At 38.7% G+C, this 19620-nt stretch overlaps 2 protein-coding genes across 2 annotated transcripts in view; one reads left to right on the top strand and one right to left on the bottom strand.

Moving 5' to 3' along the window:
* Positions 1-1699: 1699 nt before the first annotated feature.
* Positions 1700-19620, bottom strand: part of LOC143030162 (uncharacterized) — a 197689-nt gene continuing 179768 nt past the window's right edge. The window contains exons 2-3 of the mRNA XM_076193324.1: positions 6480-7287; positions 1700-1816 (exon numbers count right to left, since the gene is read on the bottom strand). Of these exons, the coding sequence (XP_076049439.1) occupies positions 1700-1816; positions 6480-7109 (747 nt within the window). The 5' untranslated portion in view covers positions 7110-7287. The remainder of the gene's footprint in view (positions 1817-6479; positions 7288-19620) is intronic.
* Positions 9485-19486, top strand: LOC143030161 (uncharacterized). Its single transcript, XM_076193323.1, has 6 exons — positions 9485-9566; positions 13310-13593; positions 13708-17061; positions 17281-17729; positions 17930-18033; positions 19449-19486. Exons 1-6 carry the CDS (start codon positions 9485-9487, stop codon positions 19484-19486), a joined length of 4311 nt encoding a protein of 1436 aa, XP_076049438.1.

Here is a 19620-nt window from a genome sequence, read left to right as displayed (position 1 = left end):
CTTTAATGGATGAATATATCTTCTGGACTTGTTGGGTTGCGATGGGTGAAGTCCGGGCCACTTCGTCCATCTTCTTACCCACTCCCTGGAGGAGGGCACAGACTGCCTCCAGGGAGGTTTCGTCCTTTCTTGTAAGGAGGACCTGTAAGCAGTAGGCTACTCTTCTCGTTAGAACGAGGTTTTCGAGGCATAAGCTACCGATGAAGACACAGAGAGCTACATATCTCTTTCTGCAGGCAATCTTCTTAAGCTCTTCTTCAGCCCTTTCTTCGCGGGGAAGGTTGTCCAAGGAGCTTTCATTGTCTGCCCGTGTTTCGAACGAGCTTTGGCACTAGCTCAACAAACTGGCTTTGAAGACCTCTTTTTGTTCTCTACCCAGACTTTCTGCCAATACCCTCGACAGCTGTGCGTAGGTTTGCGAGTAGAATTGCTGTCGTGTTGCGAAGTCAACAATGATTCCGGCTGCCGTTCCCACCTCGCCCTGGTGCTTAGCTAGGAAGGCCGATATTTGCTCGGATATCTTCTTGAAATTCTTCGCTGACAGCTTATTCATAAGTGACATAAATAACCCAATATCCGTGGCCTATTTGTCCACATGAACAGGTCTGTCATTGGATGGGGTTGAGCGCGTCTACTCCTACCTTTTGTGCCAGTTCGCTGGAGTAGGTATAACTCGACAAGTAGTCACTGGAGTTCTGTGCAACTCATTCTTTTCTTCTCGAGGCTTTGAGACATTAGAGGGTTTGGGGCTTTCAGAGTGCCTTTCTTGGGTTTGGGAATATGCCGTCTATTGCAGCCTGCTGTGCCTAGGAGGAATGATCGAGGTTTGGCACGGTGCCTTCATTCGTTCTTCAGTTTTAGAGGCGTTCGAAGGCTTGGTACTGCCTATCTGCCTTGTGTCTCTGTAGTTCCTTTGGTTTTTGGGAGCATTTTGTCCTGTTCTGCCAATTTGCACCAAATGACCTCTTTCCATGGGTCTTTTTCTTTCTTGGACTACAGTTTTAACCGTCTCTTTCTTATTCTTCTTTTTCTTTTTTTCAACTACAGTCCATTCTTCTTGTTGTTCATTCACAACTGCATTTTTCATCGTATTTGCCTCTTTCATATTGCATTTACTCTCTTTATATTTGGTTCTCTCGCAAACCAGTTTTTCATCGATTATAGCCTTGTTGATAATTTTCACTTTCTAATTATCATTTCTAGTATCCATTTCACTTTTAGTTTGCTCATTCACTCTTTTCGTTTCCTTTCCTTCCTTTTGACCCTTTTCAAACCATTTACTCTCTTTTCCATGGTTTCCACTCTTTATCACTTCATTGTTTTCTGCAGTACTTTTACCATTAACTTTCTTTTCACCTGTGCCCTCAAGTTCAATTTTCTAATTGTCTTTACCATTGTTCCTTACTTTCCTTTGACCAGTAGCTTCTCTCTCCTTTTCGAGACTTTCGATACTTTTAATATCACTTTCAATGTCAGCTTCTTTATCTTTCTTTTCTTTATTTCCAGTTTCCTTTCTCTCACTTATATCAGTATCTTTCACTTTCCTTTTATCAGGAGCTCTTTCATTTTCAAGACTTTCGATAATTTTCCTATCACTTTCAATGTCACTGTCTTTATCTTTCTTTTCCATTTCCTCTTTCTAACTTACTTTCCTTTCACTAACATATTCCTTCCCTTTACCTGGACTGGATGCTTTGCCCTAGTCTTTCTTGCCAAAGAGAAAGTCTCCCAAATCTTGTGGCAGTGGAGTCATCCTTGTAGTACAAGACTCGATTCTATACCTGAGGATTCGCACATAAACTTGGCCATCTTTATCCTTCAGGAATTCAGTCTTATTGATATATTCTACTGGTGGCCCGCAGTGGCTTAAGGTAGCCTCGACCATAGGAACTTTCTCTCTAAACATAATAAACTTCCCCTCAACTATCTTAGAGGCGAGTGCCCCTGAACGAGCGTAACTTCACTAAATCGGAGAACTGAGATGAACTTCCCGCAGAGTCTTTCTGAAGACCCGGAGAAGACTCTCTCTCCCACCCATCCCTTCCTCAACCAAAGCTGATTACAGTAACATCCTTTGATGTAGGTTGGTCGAAGCATATGAAAAATAATTAAATTATGTTAAAAGTATTATTATCATCATCATCATCATTATTATCATTATCATCATCATCATCATCATCATCATCATCATCATCATCATCATCATCATCATCATCATCATCATCATCATCATCATCATTATTATTATCATTATCATTATTATTATTATTATTATTATTATTATTATTATTATTATTATTATTATTATTATTATTATTATTATTATTATTATTATTATTATTATTATTATTATTATTATTATTATTATTATTATTATTATTATTGTTACGGGCGGCTGGTATGTGAAGAGACGTTACGTATAACGTCTAAGTGCTTAAGAACCAGCGCACTTCTAGAAGCCACTGTAGGACTGAACTATCTGGTCAGGGCCTAGATAATTCGTAAGACTAGAAGTAAAGGTAACAAAGAAGATTCCAGGAAAGGAATATTAAACTAGCGATAAAACTAGTAAACGAAATTATTAATGGAAAATATTTACAGGCAATCAACACAAAAGAGAATGGGCAGTAGGGTCAATGGGACCGTTACATGATTATAAGAATATGGAAATTATCGTTCAAATAAGAAACACAAGATAAGTATACAATATGGTACTATCTAAGTACAAAGAGATCAGGAACATGCATCAAAATAAGTAATAAGTACAAATATAAGTAAAGTAATGCAATGTATATCAGACACGTAATGTAGGCAAAAAGGGTGATCACTTCACACCAATCGTCTCATGAATCTAAACCTTCTAGTTTTTATCAAGAGATCAATATGTGGGAATATGACAAGGAGTCAGCGAGTTCCACCGCTTATATACCATTGGACCGGAAGCCGGATACTTCCGGTTAAGGGTGCGGGTGAGGAGGAGGGTAAGTTAACACGTCAACATGGGTAGTTTTAGGACCCTCGACTCGCTTGAACAATCTATTTATTTAGTAACTGTCAAATCTGTGCGCTCCGAACTATTCAGGATTTCGCTTGTCTGTTTGTTCTACAAGAGTGCGCACCTCTCTCCGCACGTAGACAAGATTACATATAGTGGACGGGCGTTACTGCTTAACATTGTTACAATACATACATAGACAAGAAATATGAACATAGTTATGTAATACAAAGGAACACAATTCTATAACATAATTACACATATGACGTAATATCTAATATTACGTTACACCTCCACCGTTTGGGAAAGCTTTTCACTTTCTGTTGAAAAGCTACGTTCTAGAAAGTATGGAGTAGTTCTTCTGCGCAGGGGACAGCTTCTTGCTGTAGTAGGTGATAGCGTGAAGAACTTCATTGTGTTCTTGCAAGAGGGCGGCACCGATACAGGTGTCGTTGGCGTCGACTTGCAGAAGAAAGGGTCGTTGGAAATTGGGTGCCCTTAGAACTGGTGCGTTAGTGAGAAGGGACTTCAGGTTTTTGAAGGCCGTCTCACAGGTAGGTGTCCACACGAAGTCGTGGTCTTTTCTCAACAGGTCAGTCAATGGTTCTGCTACATCTTGTTTCTCAGATAAGTGAAGATTTTGTAGTATCTGGGAGTTTTCCAAGGGAATCTCAGGAGGATTAGGCAGGTTATCAGGAGGCTCTTCCGATTTTATTGTGGTAGAGCTGCAAATTGGAATTGGATCTCTGGAATGATAAGGTTTTAAGGTATTTATGTGACAGAGACGGGAACTCTTTCTTCTGTCTGGAGTTTTGATTATGTAGTTGAGATCACTGGCTCTGGACAAGACTTCATAGGGTCCTTTGTATTTAGCCTGCAATGGATCTCCTGGTATGGGAAGATAAAGTAACACTTGATCTCCTGGAGAGAAAGTTATAAGTTTAGAATTTTTATCATACCGACCTTTCATTACTCGTTGAGCATTCGTCAAGTTCTCTCTTGCCAACTTCCAAGCTTCTAACAACTTCTCGGTGACCTGGGACACGTATTTCAAAGAAGGAACTGGTGGTTCTTCTTTCATCCATTGTTCATGAAGTATCTTTAGGGGACCACGGACTTCATGACCGAAGACTAATTCTGACGGGCTGAATCCAAGGCTTTCTTGAATTGTTGTTCGGGTGGCGAACAACAAAAAGGGGAGTCCGTCTTCCCAATTTCGAGTGTTCTCAGCACAGAAGATTCTTAACATTGTCTTGAGCGTTTGGTGAAAGCGCTCTAGAGCACCTTGTGATTGAGGATGATAGGCGGAGGAAGTTACATGATTTATACCTAGTGTTACAAGAGTTTCTCTAAACTTGTTGGAAAGAAAATTACTTCCTTGATCACTTTGAATGTTCTTAGGAAATCCTACCATAGTGAAATATTTCAACATTTCTCTGATTATGTTTTGAGCTTTAATATTTTTCAAAGGAATGGCTTCTGGAAAACGAGTGCTCATACACATGATTGTGAGAATGTACTGATTTCCTTTACTTGAAGGAAGTAAAGGTCCTACACAGTCAATAAGAACTTTTTTAAATGGCTCTTCCATTACAGGAATGGGATGGAGTGGAGCTTCTACAATTTTCTGGTTGGGCTTACCTACAAGTTGACATGTATGACATGTTTTACAATATTGGGCAACATCTTTGACAACCGTGGGCCAATGGAAATGTTGGGTTATGTTGAACAAGGTCTTTCTTACACCTAAGTGACCTGCTAAGGGAGTATCATGAGCCAATCGTAGAACATTATTCCTGAAACCAAGAGGGAGGACTATTTGATTCCTTACTTGCCATGGCTGGTCAGCGGTTGCGGTGGATGCTCTCCATTTTCGCATTAGGACTCCGTTTTCTATATAGAAACCTCGTGACATATTTTCAACTTCTTCTGGAGAAGAAACAATCTCGTACAAATTTTTAAGAGAATGATCTGACTTCTGTTCTTTGATTAATTCTGCTCTAGATAGAGAAACTGGTGAAGAAGAAGATGGGTCAGTTTGGGAGAATAGGGATTCTAAATTATAGGTCTCCTCTTCAGATTTCTTGTACTGAGATCTGGTTACAGCACAAGCGGGAAACAACTGTAAGTTATCTGAAGGTTCTACTGAGGTCTTAGGGTTATTTGTTATTAAGGGAGAAATGACTTTGCTTCCAGCGATGTCATTGGCCAACAATAAGGATATTCCTACTATGGGAAGAGAGTCTACTACTGCTACTTTAACCATTCCGGTTGTTAAATCAGACCGCAAGAAAACATTATGTAATGGACATTTTATAATTCCTCCAACTCCTTCTATCAATATATCATAACCTGTATATGACTCACCCAGATTCTGCAAGACAGAATTTAAAATCAGACTTTGCTTTGCTCCTGTGTCTCGGAGTATGGAAATAGGATATTGTTGTGAACTACTACTATGAGATATAGTTCCTGAAGATACAAATGGTTTGAAACAAGGATCATGATCTGATGAGGGGGGTTCTACATTACTTGACAATACCGGCTTCTTTGGTAGTGTATCCTGAATAGAGGATTTTGAATCGTCTGATTTTATATTACTTACAAGAGTTGGTGTCTTATTGGAGAATGAGGGTGTCAGTCTCTTTCTGCAATTAGAAATGTGATGGCCAACCTGTTTACAATATGAACAAGTTACAGGGAGATTAGTCTTAAACCTTTCCATTCTTTGCCAAGGTTGGTTTGGAGGATATTGATTGAAATCAGACCTGTAACTGAAATGTGATGGGCTAGACTGATTTTCAAAGCGTTTCTTTGGGGCCCAAGGATCAGAGTATTTTGTTGAATCTGGAATATATGACTTTGACTTTTGGGATTCCATTTGTCTTGACTTAGGTTTATGATTTAGTGTGAACTCATCAGCCAATACAGCAGCTTTAGTTAAAGTTTCGGGAACATGATCATCTATAAAAATCCTAAGATCTGTCTCTAAGGTATTCTTAAACTGCTCCAATAAAATCAACTGTTTAAGTCTATCTAAGGTGTCCGTTTCACTAGCCAAACACCACCTATTGAATAACCTCTCTTGTTGAGCCGCATATTCTACGTATGTTAACTGAGGTGTCTTCCTATAATTACGGAATTTCTGTCTGTAGGCCTCTGGTATTAGTTCATAAGCTTTTAAAATACAAGCTTTCATATTATCATACTCGCTTTCTGCTTCTGAAAGAGAAGTATAAATTTGCTGAGCCTTACCCTTAAATTGTGTTTGAATGATTAATGGCCAATTTTCTTTAGGGATTTGTAACTGTTGCGCCAATTTTTCCCACTGAAGAAAGAAAATTTCTGGCTCTCCTTCTGAAAATTGGGGTAGAAGTTTTACATACTTGGAAATATCTATATGACCTTCCTGAACTACGGGTTGTCTATCAACAATCCTAGCTTCTACTTCTGTCTTCTTTAATTCTAACTCTACTTGTTTCACTTTAGCTTCCTCTTCTCTAGCTTTAAATTCTGCCAATTTGATTTTAGTTTCTCCTTCTCTAGCTCTAAATTCTGCCTCAATTTGCATTTGTTTCAGTTTAGTTTCCTCCTCTTTAGCTACTCGTTTCGCTTTAGCTTCCTCTTCTCTAGCTCTAAATTCTGCCTCAATTTGCATTTGTTTCAGTTTAGTTTCCTCCTCTTTAGCTACTTGTTTCGCTTTAGCTTCCTCTTCTCTAGCTCTAAATTCTGCCTCAATTTGCATTTGTTTCAGTTTAGTTTCCTCCTCTTTAGCTTTAAATTCTGCCTCAATTTGCATTTGTTTCAGTTTAGCTTCCTCCTCAATTTCTACTCTCCTGACCTTTAATTCAATCTCCTTAATCTTAAGTTCGGTTAGTCGTGCCTCTATTTCTAACCTATTTGAAGGAATTTGTATAGCTGTAATCTCTTCTGGAGATAAGATCTCATCTTCGATCAGATTTTCAACAAGTTCCTGAAGTATTTTTTTCTTTCGTAAACTTGTATCAATGTCTACTCCAAAGTGCTTGCCTATTTCTATCAAAGCGTCTTTAGTTTGTTTCTTTAAGAAACTTACCTTGGGATTTTGAACGAATTCTTGAACTATATCATCCATCTCTATAAGAATGTGTTAAATACCTGATCCAATATCCTGGCAAGGTCGCCACTTTGTTACGGGCGGCTGGTATGTGAAGAGACGTTACGTATAACGTCTAAGTGCTTAAGAACCAGCGCACTTCTAGAAGCCACTGTAGGACTGAACTATCTGGTCAGGGCCTAGATAATTCGTAAGACTAGAAGTAAAGGTAACAAAGAAGATTCCAGGAAAGGAATATTAAACTAGCGATAAAACTAGTAAACGAAATTATTAATGGAAAATATTTACAGGCAATCAACACAAAAGAGAATGGGCAGTAGGGTCAATGGGACCGTTACATGATTATAAGAATATGGAAATTATCGTTCAAATAAGAAACACAAGATAAGTATACAATATGGTACTATCTAAGTACAAAGAGATCAGGAACATGCATCAAAATAAGTAATAAGTACAAATATAAGTAAAGTAATGCAATGTATATCAGACACGTAATGTAGGCAAAAAGGGTGATCACTTCACACCAATCGTCTCATGAATCTAAACCTTCTAGTTTTTATCAAGAGATCAATATGTGGGAATATGACAAGGAGTCAGCGAGTTCCACCGCTTATATACCATTGGACCGGAAGCCGGATACTTCCGGTTAAGGGTGCGGGTGAGGAGGAGGGTAAGTTAACACGTCAACATGGGTAGTTTTAGGACCCTCGACTCGCTTGAACAATCTATTTATTTAGTAACTGTCAAATCTGTGCGCTCCGAACTATTCAGGATTTCGCTTGTCTGTTTGTTCTACAAGAGTGCGCACCTCTCTCCGCACGTAGACAAGATTACATATAGTGGACGGGCGTTACTGCTTAACATTGTTACAATACATACATAGACAAGAAATATGAACATAGTTATGTAATACAAAGGAACACAATTCTATAACATAATTACACATATGACGTAATATCTAATATTACGTTACATTATTATTATTATTATTATTACTATCACTTCCATTGTCATTATCATTTTCATTATCATTACCATTATCATTATAATTATCATTATCATTATTATTATCATTATCATTATCATTATCATTGTCATTATTATTATTACTAGTGTGTCCGCCCGTTTAAAATAACGGGATTTAATATCATACGTTTGAATGTCATATAATAGTATAGATTAAATTTCCGATCATTAAGTGCCGAAAATATAAGAAAATTTAATTATCAACACAAAAATATCTATTCCAGTAAAAAAACAAAGCAAATATGTACAAAAAATATACACAAAGCATTATATAAACACAAAATCGATTATTGCAAAAGTTCGTGCAAAACAATATTACCACGATCTATGGCATATTGAAGAAAAATACAGAAAATACAACTGCTAAAATTGGTAGGTCCTGTTTTCATCAGGCGTTTCATTGTCTTTCTTGCTTGTCTCTTTCACTCTTCTCTTCTTTAATACTCCTCATTTCATCATACTTATAAATATCTATATCAATGATATTCATCTTGCTGTTTTCATATCACTATTTACAAACGAAGCCTTATTTCTTCTCGCATGCCATAGAAAACGAATCTCAAGCATTGATGACGTCATGTCGCTTCTCTCTGACCACAAGATGCCGCCCAGGAGAATGACAGTAGCAGGTACGTTCAGCCCTCTACACCAGTGGTTCTTAACCTTTTTTGGCAGCGACCCAAAATTTTGCACAAATCAAGCATCGCGACCCAAGCCTACATAGATATACGAATTGTTTTTATAAGTAATATGATTATGCTTTTAAAAGCGGGTTTTATTTATTCTTTATTTAATCATGGTCAGCTTAGAATCCTAAAACTAGGCATCATGTATTTTAATTATTACAGTATGTAATTATAGTATATTTGTAGTGGGAAAATAATTATTTTCTGCAAACCCTTAGCGACCCAATAAAATGGCTTGGGGACCCAAATTTGGGTCGCGACCCAGGGCTTAAGAACCACTGCTCTACATGAATCGATTTATCTTTTGTCAAGTATTGAAGGTGTATTTTCGCTTCTGTATCATTTAACAGACTTAATATTAATATTATATCATTCCAATGTACAGTATTATGGACTATAACATAAAGTCACAAAAATACGGGCTGATTACCTTACCCGTAGGAGTTTTCGTTCAAGTCTCTATAATATCGATATGAAATATATATCGTATTATGGAATTATGGCGCCCTAGAGTACATTGCAAATCTCAGATCTTATAAGAGGCCAAGTTCAAATTCAAGATGGGTACTTAGTTTAGAATTAATGTAGATACCATGGGCTACAGCTATATCAATTTTCTTGCTTTTTGTCATAAAATGCATAATTTTGATCAATTGTGGCCTTTAACCGTTGAACTATGTAATGGACACATGGGACGATGCTCCAAACAGGCATCGTCTCTTCGGGGAAAGAGACGTAGATCAGCTGGATGACTTCGACCTCGGTCTGTCTGTCTGTCTGTCGAACTCCGAGGTCTTATTGTTGAGGAAAATACACCAGGAGGCGATCAGTAGCTGCGACTGAAACCGTCACCTTTGTTCTATGAGACTATACGGGCACATCTGGGGATTGGAGGGAAGTGTGGGTCTCGAACACACAACTAAGCGAATGCGAGACCAGCACGCCTCCGATTACGCCACCAACGCGTATTGAGAACTCGTTAACCAATTCATATATGGTCAATAGAATCACCGGGCAACGAGGCTAGCCCAGTGAGCTATGTTTCTTGTTTTGAATATCATGTTTGACTGACTTAATGATTGATAGAAAAGGAATGAAAGCGAAAGGAAAAAAAGTCAAGAAAGAAATTATCTATAGGAAAAAGAAAAAACAAAATGAAAGAAATAGGTAGAATAAGGAAAATAAAAGATAAAAAAGAAAAGAAAAGTATAGGAAAGGAAAAGAAAAGACAAGAAAAAAGAAAATGAAGAAGAAGAAGAAGAAAGGAAAATGAAAATGAAAACAACAAAAATGTATGAATACTGCAACACTTTAGTGAATTCTCACAAGGTCGTTGCTCCTAGGCCTACACGTGTTTGTACAAATTAGACCTTACTAGTTATTAGTTATGGCATCACATGTGCGAGCTGATCTTAGTAGTTTGTTACAGTAAAATAAATCTAGTTAAAATCAGATTAGGTTACTTTGGCTTGCTTGTAGTTTTAAGCCATCTGTGGTAATTTACGAGGAGTTAGGTTGGGTAATACAAACTTGAGGTGAGTTAACTATCGTTGGTTCAATGCTGATAGAATAGGTTGTAACAATTTAGAAAAAAGTGTGTTCAACATGAGAGAGAGAGAGAAATGAATAAACAAATAGGGAGAGAGAGAGGGGGGGGGGGAAGAGAGTGAGAGATAAAGAGAGAGTGAGAGAGATTTCCACATATTTCTCTCGTCCATCTTCAGATATCTTCATTCCTCCATTCCTGCTAGCCCGTTCCCCTATGTCTCTCTGCTTCCTATCCACATACACACTATAACTCCCTGTTCCCTTTCATCTTAGACTTTTTAGAAGACCCCACATCCAACCTTTATAACATTTATTGTTTATTTCACTTCCCATGATCTTTGGCAAGGCACTTTTCCTTTCCATCCTCTTCAGCAGATTTTCGTCCAATGAGCTAATTGTCTTGTTCCTCTCTCGTCAGTAGTCCTTTCCTCCTCCTTACTCCCTTACACAAACCTTAAACCTCAGAGTACGATTGAGCAGATGGAGAATGAACTCAGATATTGACAAGCTAAGCGAAACAGGAAAGCTGAGAAGCGAGTGAGCAAGCGAGAGAGATGCAGATAGGGAAATAGAGAGAGAGAGAGAGAGAGAGAGAGAGAGGAAGGGGGGAGAGAGCAACAGCGAGACAGCGGTAGAAAGAGAAAGAGAGAGGGGGAGAGACATAAATAATTGCGAATGTAGATAAACATATATAGGAATGGAACTATATAAAGAGAAATCGAGTGATAAAAGTTTTAAACACTGATAGATAATCGGAGAGATAAAGGTTGATATAACGATGAAGAAATGAATAGAAGAATAAAAATGAGTAGATTGATTTGGAATTCATTCTTTCTTTGAACATGTTTTGTACAGCGCCATCATAGGATAAGGATGTGGTAGTCGTGAAGCTACTCCAGGTTTAAGTTCATGGCCTATGTGTGCAGGTATGGCGTCTATGCGTAGTCCAAGTTTCTGAGCTGACGAGCAGGGTGGATATACAAACGGCTTTATACACTGATGCCTTAGTGTCTATTCTGAGGCTGTTATTTGAGAAGACTGTCTCTCAGGCGGCCAAAGGCAGTGGAGACCTCCAGATTCTCCCATCGCACAAGCGGACCTGACCTCACCTCTCCCAGTGATTCCTGATGACTACGCAGCAGCCAATCAGGATGATCGCTTCACACGACACCGTCCAAACAATCAGAAATAGAATAGTATATAAACATCACACACACACACACCCAAACAATTAGCCTGAAGATGGTCTCCAGAGAAGACCGAAACGTTGCAACCTCATACGGACAGCTACTCAGCAAACTATCAGTCCAATACCGTAAATTAGCAAGAGAAATTGAAGTTCTTAACAAAAAGATAACTAATGCAGAAACTGCAATATCATTTCTCCTCGTCTGTCAACAGGAAAATATTCTTCCGGGATACACTAATATATATATATATACATGTAAACACACACACACACACACACACACACACACACACACACACACACACACACACACACGCACACGCGCACACTTACACACGCACGCACGCACGCACGCACTCATATATTTATATATATATATATATATATATATATATATATATATACATACATGTATATATAGTTAGGAAATATATGTATATATATATATATTTGCATATATATATGTATATATATATATATACTTCAATATATATACATGTATATATGTATATATATATATATATACATATATATATATATATATATATATATACTGTTATGCAAGAGTGCATTTTTTCTATGATAAACTGTATTATGTAAATTATGTATTGTGTATGTATTATGTACTCTGTATGAAACTATGTATTATGTAAATTATGTATTGTGTATGTATTATGTACTATGTATGAAACTATGAATTATGTAAATTATGTACAACGACTACTGTCGTCTGCTAGGTGATACGTTGTTCGAAGGTACGATGAATGTATTCCTTGTATGGTGGTGTAATGTGAATGCTTAAACGCACTAGTACATGAATAATTATATGTAATCGTCATGTACAGTCAGATATAAATTTGTATCTTGTAACAAAGAATGTGGATGCCTTTAGTTTTGCTTTATTGGTGGCCGAAGGTGACGTGGGCGGTCGGCCAGGTGAGTGAGTTTGAGTTGTCTGGAGGGACCGTACTAGTAAGAACTGGTGAGAATACCCTGTGTCAAGTAAGATTAAACATTTTTAGTTCCAGTGCAGTTAGGTCTCTAGTGATTTAATTTAACTTTGATTATTATATTCCGTGTGTGTCTATATGGTAATGGTTATACTTGTGCAAGATCTTTATTTTCTTTAATACTCTTGTTAAAAGCTGCCGGCTTTTCCATGTTTCAATTCTCATTCGCCGGCAGCATCTTATTCTATATTGGAATTGTTCTGTCATGCTTAAGCCCCCATTTATAATTAAATCTATTTTCCTTTGTTGCTCTTTATTTGAAACAATATAAGAAACAGTTGACTGGTAATTACGCATAACTTAAGGGCCCAAGTCCTCTCTCAGCTAATTCGGACTTTGTTACGCCATATTGGGGCCCTCAATCGGAATACTCGGGGATCATCGTGCCCTGGGAAGTCGTGGCATAACAAAATGGTGGAGCTGCGGGGTACCATATAAATTGAAGGTACACCATATAACTGAAGGTAACGTATAGATTGAAGGTACCATATAAAGTGAAGGTACTATATAATACCGGGTACTATAGTGTGGTATTATGATTGCACGTATTGTGATTGTGCGGCGATCGTACTATATGTGGGGTACCATATTGTGCAACGAGTGTATTATACAGAACAAGGTATCGTACTATAAAGTATAAGTACAGCGGTGTAGTATTAGTGCGGTATACTTGCAGTGAATAATAAATGCTTACTGTTTCTTGAGTATTTAACCATTGTTTATGAACATTGTATTAATTAGGTTATAATTCCTCACTAGCTGATATGGAGTCTTTTGACATTGCACAATTCATTAAGAGTCCTGGGCTTGCCCTTTTGCAGAACTGTGAAGTACTTAAGGATGACTGGATAGCTTTGGCTAGGTTTTACAAGGTTCAAATCACAGGTAAATCTAACAAGGCTGATATTAAGAAAGCAGTCATTCAAGATTTGATCTCGAAAAAAATTCTGGAGGATAGTGCCAAGGCATTGTGTGACATGGAGCTTCAAGGAGAGATGGAGAGAGATGAGGATAAAGCGGAAATTACTAAGATGGAGTTGGAGGTAGAGAAAGAGAGGATAGCTCTAGAGAAATTTAAAGTAGAGAAGGAGTTGGAGAAGGAGTTGGAGAAGGAGAGGATAGCACTTGAAAGGCTTAAGGTTGAAACGAACTTGAAGTTCGCAATGATGGAGAAGCAGGGTGTCCAAGGGTTGCTGGAACCTACATTTGATATAAACAGCGTAGTACGCCTTGTCCCTACTTTCCTAGAGGGTGACCCGGAGGAGTTTTTCGAGCAGTTCGAAAGTTTGGCAACCACCCTCTCCTGGCCTAAGCCATATTGGTGTGTGCTGGTACAAACGGCCTTAGTGGGTAAGGCTCGTTCATCGTATTTATCCTTGTCCTCTGAAGATCGGAGCCAGTATTCGGTAGTGAAGGATACAGTGTTGAAGGCATACTTATGCACTCCAGAATTTTATAGACAAAAGTTTAGAAACTGTTTTAGAGGAAACCACCAGTCATACCTCGAGTATGGTAACAGTGTTAATAGATTATTTAATAGATGGCTATCAGCTAGCGGAATTGAAACTTATGAGGAGTTAAAGGAACTAATTGCACTGGAACAGTATGTTAAGGGTATTCCACCGGACGTTCGAACCTATTTGCTAGAAAAGGAAGTAAGTAGAATTGATCGAGCTGCCACATTGGCGGAAAATTATACATTAACGCATAAATCAAGTAAGCCTCCTTCCCCTCCAGGCATTTCTCAACCTCAAGAGGGAAAGGTACACAAGGGTAAAGGTACCTGGACCCTGGGTAAAAGCAATACAGATGTGTCAAAAATTGGTTGCTTTTACTGTAAAAAATTTGGGCACGTAAGGGCAAGGTGTCCTGAGTTGACTAGAGAGAAACGTGTTGCTAATGTAACTTTGCTTTCTGCAGATGTAAAGGAAAAAGGGGATCCTGATGTGGGAAGAGAACGCAGTCTATTTAACCCATTTGTATTCCCTGGTACAGTGTCTGTCGAGGAGGATGGGCCCGGAGTGTCTGTAACTGTGTTGCGAGACACTGCTGCATCGCTCAGTATGGTATTACAAAGCGCTGTTCCTGACGTAGAACAGGCGTTGACGGGTGAGCATGTATTGATAAAGGGCGTTGGGGGTACGATGACGGTTCCCCTGTGTAAGTTGTTCCTCCGAACCGAATTATTATCTCGGCCTGTGTTGGTTGGAGTTGGAGAGACTTTACCTGTTGAGGGAGTGAGTTTCTTGCTAGGAAATGATATAGCGGGAAAGTTAATTGTGCCTGATCCCGTGGTGAGTACGACTCCACTGGAATGGGATCCTGCCGAGGGTTTGGAAAGCGAGTGTGGAGATATTTTTCCAGCATGCGCAGTTACTCGCAGCCAGGCAAGGATGAAAACCAGTGAAGAAACTGCTGATATGGATATTAGTAGTTTGTTTAATGTAGACTCTAGTACAGGACCTGCTGTTAAGCCAGATGAACTTGCTGATCGTGATGTGGATTCGCCTAGTCCCGGGGTTCTGCCGTGCAGTCTGTCTAGCGATAAAGTGAATGAAGCGCAGAGTAATGTAAGTGAACGTGTGGATATAAGTGTTCTCCCAATGACTCGTAGTAATCTGATATCAGCCCAGAAAGCTGATAGGACATTAATCCCATTATTTGCAAGGGCCATACAAGAGAAGGACATCTCAAATGAAGCTACATGTTATTATACTCGTAATGATGTACTAATGAGAAAATATAGACCGCCAGATGTTCCTGCAAATGAGAGTTGGTGCGAGTTTCATCAGGTTATCGTTCCGGACGTGTATCGAGAGAGAGTCATCAGTTTTTCACATGACTACATAGGAGGACATCTGGGTGTGCAGAAAACTTTGGACAAGATTATCAAGTACTTCTATTGGCCTGGTATCCATAGACAAGTAGCACAATATTGTAAAACATGTGAAACATGCCAGTTGGTAGGTAAGCCTAACATTGTTATTCCTCCTGCACCGTTGCAACCTATTCCTGTAGTGCCGGAACCTTTTACCCATGTGATAATTGATGTCGTGGGCCCCCTTCCTAAAACCAAAAAGGGGCATCTGTACATGTTAACCCTAATGTGCACTACCACCAGGTATCCAGAGGCCATTCCACTGCGTTCCATTACAGCCAGGACTGTGTTGCCAGCCTTGACAAAGTTCTTCACCCTATTCGGAATACCGAAGATTGTGCAGTCCGACAGAGGTACCAATTTTGTATCAAATATCTTCAGGCAAGTAATGTCTCTTCTTGGGATTAAACAATATATTGCATCTGCTTATCATGCCCAAAGCCAAGGAGCCTTGGAACGTTTTCATGGAACCTTTAAAACAATGTTAGCAAAGTATGGTCATGAGACTGGAAATGAGTGGGATGTGGGTTTGCCATTCCTTCTATATGCGATCAGATGTGCTAAGCAATCTAGTCTCGGGTTTTCTCCAAGTGAACTATTGTTTGGCAGAGACATAAGAGGACCCATGAAGCTACTCCATGAGAGCTGGATAGACTTGGAGCATGCCGATAACTTGTCTGAGTATGTGTCTAAGTTAAAGGAAAACCTAGATGTGGTACACAGGTTTGCACAATGTAATTTAAAACTAAGTCAAGAAAAGATGAAGGAAAATTATGATAAAGATGCAGTAGAACGTAACTTTGAGGTTGGGGATGAAGTTCTGTTGTTCTTGCCCGTAAGAAAGTGTCCATTACAAGCAAGGTACAAGGGACCTTTCAGAGTTATAGGTAAACGGGGAGATTTGAACTATGTGATATCCACTCCTGATCACAGAAAAACAAAAAGGTTAGTACATGTAAACTTGATTAAGAAGTACCATAGAAGAGACTCGGGAAGTGCTGCTAAGACAGAGGAGAAGGTAGATGGTACTGTAAATAGTTTAGAAGTTGTGGAGATGCAAAGTGAAGACGACCTTGATAAAATTCCTGTAGGTAACAAACTCAAGAATTCTGATGTCCTTGCTAATCTAAATAGTAAGTTGTATCATTTGTCTGACAGCCAACAGTCAGATGTTTCAGAATTACTGCAAGAGTTTGTGGAAATCTTTGGAGATGTGCCGAGACCAACGACTGAGGCAGTTCATCATATTGAACTAGTGGAAGGTGCCGCCCCGGTAAGAGAAAAGCCCTATAGAATGTCCCCCCATAAGGCAGCTATTCTCCAGAAAGAGGTAACATTTCTTCTTGATAATCATTTAGCAGAGCCAAGTAAGAGTGACTGGGCTGCTCCATGTATTCTTGTGCCAAAAGGAAATGGGGAGTATAGAATGTGTACTGATTACAGAAAACTTAATGCACTTACCAAGGCTGACAACTTCCCTCTTCCTCGCATAGATGACTTAATTGACTCAATCGGCAAGGCCAAAATTATAACTAAATTAGATCTAATGAGTGGCTACTATCAGATGCCACTGTCTGAGGAGGCAAAACGTGTGTCAAGTTTCATAACACCTAGTGGACTATATCAATACAAAGTAACTTCATTTGGCTTACGGAATGCACCCGCAAAGTTTTCACGTCTAATGTCTAATGTTATTGCAGGCTTGGAAGGTGTGTGTGTGTACATCGATGATCTGTGCGTGTATTCTCAGACGTGGGAGGAACACTTGATTTCCCTGAGGTCCTTGTTCGAGAGGTTAAGGAAGGCTAGGTTGACTGTCAATCTAATGAAGACTGAGTTTGCTCATGCAAAGGTGACCTTTTTAGGCCATGAGGTGGGTTACGGTACGGTTGCACCTATGCACGCCAAGGTGGAAGCCATAGAGGCTTTAGCTGCTCCTGCCAACCGTAAAGCAGTCCAGCGTTTCTTAGGTGTAGCAGGTTATTATCGGAGATTCTGCCCTAATTTCAGTAAACTTGCTAAACCACTCACTGACTTAGTAAGTCCTAAAGTAAAATTTAGATGGACATTAGAATGTCAAGAAGCCTTTGATAAGATAAAGTCAATCCTTACTTCCAAACCTGTCTTACATGGTCCCGATTTCTCCAAAAATTTCACTATTAATGTTGATGCTAGTGATGCTGCTGCAGGAGCTGTGTTAATGCAAGAACATGATGGAATATTGTTTCCTGTATGTTATATGTCTGCGAAATTCAAGAAATACCAAAGACACTACAGCACTATAGAGAAGGAAGCACCAGCGTTGTTGATGGCTTTGGAAAAATTTGATGTGTATGTTGGAAATAACCCACAAAAAATAACTGTTTATAGTGATCATAACCCTCTTGTCTTTGTGAACAATATGAAAAACAAGAACATGAGGTTGACAAGGTGGTGGTTAGCTTTACAGCCATACAACCTGGAAATAAAACATGTGAGCGGTAAAAATAATGTAATTGCAGACAGTTTATCAAGACCGTACTAAAGTCTTCTGACAATCGTGGTTTCTGTACTGTGGTATTAGGGTCACGACTACTGTATGGTAATCTAAGTGTGGTTGAGGCTGGTTGTTTATTGCCTCAATATCTTGTAATGTACTATGAATTATTGTATAAGTTTATTTTACTATTTTGGAACTTGTAGTTGAAAAATGCACTATTCCGGTTATAAACACTATTGTGTTTAATTTAAAGGTGAGGGTGTTATGCAAGAGTGCATTTTTTCTATGATAAACTGTATTATGTAAATTATGTATTGTGTATGTATTATGTACTATGTATGAAACTATGTATTATGTAAATTATGTATTGTGTATGTATTATGTACTATGTATGAAACTATGTATTATGTAAATTATGTACAACGACTACTGTCGTCTGCTAGGTGATACGTTGTTCGAAGGTACGATGAATGTATTCCTTGTATGGTGGTGTAATGTGAATGCTTAAACGCACTAGTACATGAATAATTATATGTAATCGTCATGTACAGTCAGATATAAATTTGTATCTTGTAACAAAGAATGTGGATGCCTTTAGTTTTGCTTTATTGGTGGCCGAAGGTGACGTGGGCGGTCGGCCAGGTGAGTGAGTTTGAGTTGTCTGGAGGGACCGTACTAGTAAGAACTGGTGAGAATACCCTGTGTCAAGTAAGATTAAACATTTTTAGTTCCAGTGCAGTTAGGTCTCTAGTGATTTAATTTAACTTTGATTATTATATTCCGTGTGTGTCTATATGGTAATGGTTATACTTGTGCAAGATCTTTATTTTCTTTAATACTCTTGTTAAAAGCTGCCGGCTTTTCCATGTTTCAATTCTCATTCGCCGGCAGCATCTTATTCTATATTGGAATTGTTCTGTCATGCTTAAGCCCCCATTTATAATTAAATCTATTTTCCTTTGTTGCTCTTTATTTGAAACAATATAAGAAACAGTTGACTGGTAATTACGCATAACTTAAGGGCCCAAGTCCTCTCTCAGCTAATTCGGACTTTGTTACGCCATATTGGGGCCCTCAATCGGAATACTCGGGGATCATCGTGCCCTGGGAAGTCGTGGCATAACAGTATATATATATATATATACTAGACAACTTGTGACCCGTTGGGTCAATTGAAATCTTAAATGGCTCCTCTTTGTAAAGCAGGTTACTATTAGCTTAAGCCTTACCAGTTGTGTGCTGTCCTCGTGCTCTCTCGAAGGAAAGTATACTGGATACAGGTGTTCTCAAGAAATTGAATAAGGAGAGCCTCCTTAATTATGCTTATGTTATGTCACGTCCCGTCATCTCACTCCCAATCCCACTCCCACACATTATCACTATCAATCATGGAGTCCCATGGGACTTGAGCGAGTAGCAATGTTTTTAAATATAAACTTTATGATACATACACTATGTCACTATCACTGTATAGTATCAATCACGGAAAATAAGTTTCTATATCAAATTGAGTATAATTTAAAGCTCTTACCTTTATTCAGAAGATAAAGGCACTGACTTGATTGGTTATAAGAAGTGAAATGCAGAGGATTGTGACGTCATGTCGTCGTTGCTTGGAAAATTGCGCATTATGTGATTTATACGGTTCGTAATGTTTTCATAAATTCATTATGCCTCATAGATCCTAATTCAGGAGTAGAATATACTTTTAGA

This window comes from Oratosquilla oratoria, chromosome 12, assembly GCF_046742065.1.
Source record: "Oratosquilla oratoria isolate Oo_2021 chromosome 12, ASM4674206v1, whole genome shotgun sequence".
NCBI lineage: Eukaryota > Metazoa > Arthropoda > Malacostraca > Stomatopoda > Squillidae > Oratosquilla > Oratosquilla oratoria.
The sequence above is the reverse complement of the archived record's forward strand: the minus strand, read 5'-3'. Positions and strand labels throughout refer to the sequence as shown.

Coding starts and splice junctions, on each gene's coding strand:
- LOC143030161 (XM_076193323.1), top strand. CDS start 9,485: ATGGACACATGGGACGATGCTCCAAACAGGCATCGTCTCTTCGGGGAA. Junction 17,062..17,280: donor GTGGACTATATCAATACAAA/GTAACTTCATTT, acceptor GCTCATGCAAAG/GTGACCTTTTTAGGCCATGA. Junction 17,730..17,929: donor ATAGAGAAGGAAGCACCAGC/GTTGTTGATGGC, acceptor ATGTAATTGCAG/ACAGTTTATCAAGACCGTAC.